The sequence below is a fragment of the Suricata suricatta genome, chromosome 8 (assembly GCF_006229205.1).
Source record: "Suricata suricatta isolate VVHF042 chromosome 8, meerkat_22Aug2017_6uvM2_HiC, whole genome shotgun sequence".
Taxonomy (NCBI): Eukaryota; Metazoa; Chordata; class Mammalia; order Carnivora; family Herpestidae; genus Suricata; species Suricata suricatta.
Genome location: NC_043707.1, coordinates 51,816,157 through 51,819,580, shown reverse-complemented (window position 1 = coordinate 51,819,580; position 3,424 = coordinate 51,816,157). Strand labels below are relative to the sequence as shown.

The following is a 3,424-nucleotide window of genomic DNA, read 5'->3' as shown; positions in this document are numbered from 1 at the left end:
ACATCCCTGAGTGTCATATGGCCAGGGGCCGCAGCAGGAAGTGGGAGGAGGTGGTCGGTGCCCATGACATTGGGCTCTGATCCCGGGCCATGCAATTGGACTTTTTCCTTTAAGCAGGGTAATCAGAGTCTGGCCTGGCCTGACTTTCATGCTCCTCAGCCTCTCCCCTTTCATGCAGGTTTTGCTGAGTCACTGGGTGGGGTGTGGCCTCTCCTGCAAGCTGCCCAGTCTCATTTTGAGGCTCCCTCCTCGTTCTGCTGGGGTTCCCTGTGTGGCAAACCCTGGGAAGATGGGAGCCTCCCTCAGCAACAGGAGGGTGTCTGTAAGACAGAGAGGGACAAGGCCTCCTGAGAGGATCGGTGGGACCAGGTCCAAGGTGGGGGGGGGGGGTGCAGCAGAAAGAGCACAGACCTGGAAAGAGAGCAGCTGCACTCTGGCCCTTTCCCCTACTTGCCCTGGGAGCCCGAGGAGGCGGCTGAACCCCTTGGGGTGTGCGTTTGTTCTCTGCTGAATGGGGAGAGCAGGACCTCGTGGTGCTGGTGGTTGGTGGAGGTCCTACACCTGCGTCACCATCTCTGGTGGTAGCAAAGCACCAGCCCAGGGTGTAGTCTCCATATATCACTCTGATGTCACATTACTTACCAGAAACTGGAAAAAGTAACTTACCAGGGCTGAGGGCCATAAGACGACTCTTATTTCTCAACACTGGACCTTACAAGGAGGGTTCCTCAACTTGGTGCTCATCATTGGGCTTGCATGAGCCCCAGCGGGGCAACAGATCCTGATCGTGGACCCTGTTTGTCCCCTGCAGGGCCTGAAGAAGATCTCTGCCTACATGAAGTCCAGCTGCTTCCTCCCACGCCCCGTGTACACGAAGATTGCTGTGTGGGGCAGCATGTAGGCCTCCGTGGGCGGCGAGCGAGAGAGGAAGCAGTTCTGTGGTGTGGAGGAGGGGTCCTGGAGAGTAGCTGGACCGCTCTGCATCCCTAGAACCGGCTGTCTTGCTTCCTCCGCCATCATTTTTCCGGTTACTCTCATTCAGCCTTATTCTGCCCGTTTACCTTCCCCAATGCAGTTTATCCAGACCTTTAAAACTGTACAGCTCCCCACTTTTCTTCGCCCTAGTCCCCCCTAGATATTACCCATCCTGCACTCTGCCTAAGCAGATCATTTCCCTCAGTGATTGCTCTACTCTGTGGGGCTCCACTGTCCCCAGGCCTGTAGAGCTCTGCCTGAGTTCCCCCGAAGCTGGGCCTGAAGACAGGAATGGCCCAGAGTTCAGACCTTGCTCCCCCAGGGTGGTCCCTCCCCAGTCCTGCCTGATCCCCATAAAGCCTTGATTTCATGGACCGTGTCCTGTCCTTCCCTCCTGGGCACCTGGGCTCTGCCCCCTGCTGCTTCCGAGCATCAGGTGGATATACCGATGGTGGCTGGGTGCACGGGGACCCTGGGTGCTAGGAAGGTGTTTCGAGACTTCTTTTTCCTCTTCCTGGCACCCGTAGAGGAGGTCTGTGTGCTTTTCTTATTTTTTACATTTCTTACCCCCACTCTAATTGTCTTTAGGGTTATGTATTCTTCTGTTTTTGATTACTTTGAGTAGAACCCCTAGCAGAAAGTGGAGCTCAAAGGGCAAGAACAGTTTTCCCATTTCTCTTAGATTTAGGAGAGTATTTACTGCCCTCTTAGATTTATGAGAGATGCCACCTGCAAGGCAAGTGGTTCTTTCTCCAATGCCGTAGGCTCCACAGTTTCATCGTACACTTGCTTTACATGTTCGTAACAATACCTTGAGGTTTTCCACTTTATGTTTTGCTAATTGTTTATTAGCTGTGTGTTTCTTTTCTTTTTTTATGTTTTTAAAATTTATTTATTTTAGAGAGACAGAGACAGAGTGGGAGTTGGGGAGAGGCAGAGAGAGGAAGACACAATCTGAAGCAGGCTCCAACTCTGAGCTGTCAGCACAGAGTCCGACACAGGGCTCGAACCCACGAACCGTGAGATCATGACCTGAGCCCAAATCCAGAGTCAGTTGCTTAACTGGCCGAGCCACCCAGGAGCCCCTACAGGTCCCACAGCATCTGGTAAATGGTTCTATTTATTCTCTTATTTTCAGATTAAGAAATATTCTTGCATCCTGAATTTCCTAAATTTACAGATAATATTTAAAGACTTTAAAATATTACCATGAAGTAGGATATTTTTAATTGTACTGTTGGCATTTCATTGTTTTTTAAAATGTTTATTTATTGAGATAGAGAGAGAGGGAGAGAGGATGAAGGAGAAGGGGGTAGAGAGAGACAGACAGAGGATCCCAAGCAGGCTCTGTGCTGTCAGTGCAGGGTTCTAACCAACAAACCACGACGTCATGACCTGAGCCGAAATCAAGACTAGCGTGCTTAACCAACTGAGCCACTGGGTGGCTCAGCATTTATTTATAATATGTAGTTTTGAAATTGGAGGCTATTTTATACAGGATTTTTGCTAATTTATCTTGAGAGGTCAGGTTGTCAGCAGTGGAGCTGGAGGAATTATGGAATGCAGTTCAGAAGTCATCCTAGAGGCCAAAGTTCTGGACTAGATGTGTTCGTTAATATATTACATCCTGTCAACATTAAAAAATTTTTTTTATGACTTTATTTTTTTGAGGGACAGAGGCAGAGAGCGAGCAGGGGAGGGGCAGAGAGGGAGGGAGACACAGATTCCGAAGCAGGCTCCAGGCTTTGAGCTGTCAGCACAGAGCCTGAAGTGGGGCTCGAACCCACAGACTGAGAGATCATGACCTGAGCCGAAGTTGGATGCTTAACCGACAGAACCACCCAGATGCCCCCCCGCCCCCCGGTCAACATTTTAAAATCAGGAAAGAACACATACAGTCCAGAGGATCTGACAATACCTGGACTGAATTTCTGCCTGGCAACAACTGGCTATACTCACTCCCTTCAGGCTACTCTCCAGCGTCCCTGCTCCCCACTGCCCCCTATTGCCTTGCACCAGCCCACTGCATCCACTGGTAAGATCCTCTGAGCCCTGCGCACCCAGGCCAGTCCTCCACCTCCTCCTCCTTCTGCAGAATTGTCCTCTTTCTTCTGAAGAGGCCACGCACATCCTGGACCATCTCCCGTCTCCTCAGTGTCCTTTCCTGCCAGGCAATGTCTCTTTCTCCTGTGTTCCACCTCTGCCCTTCTTACCGTCTCTCAGTCTTTACACAGGAAATGCGTCCCAGAGCTGAGAACATCTTTCCCTTCCCAGTTCCCCTGAGACTTCCGGTGTCACAGGCAGGATGGTCTCATTCAGTGTCTCCTATATGACAGCATCTCAGTGGTGGTTTGTCCACAAAGGAATGGCCAGATGGATGAGTGCCAGTGGACCAGTGTCTATTCTGCCCATTTTACATGTTATCATTCTGCTTCTTGTTAGCTTCCAC

General features: G+C 50.7%; 1 protein-coding gene across 1 annotated transcript in view; it reads left to right on the top strand.

The window, feature by feature from the left end:
• The window catches only part of GSTM4 (glutathione S-transferase mu 4), a 5,502-nt gene extending 4,153 nt beyond the window's left edge, over nt 1–1,349 (top strand). The window contains exon 7 of the mRNA XM_029948454.1: nt 812–1,349. Coding sequence (XP_029804314.1) covers nt 812–901 — 90 coding nt within the window. The 3' untranslated portion in view covers nt 902–1,349. The remainder of the gene's footprint in view (nt 1–811) is intronic.
• The last annotated feature ends 2,075 nt before the right edge of the window (nt 1,350–3,424 follow it).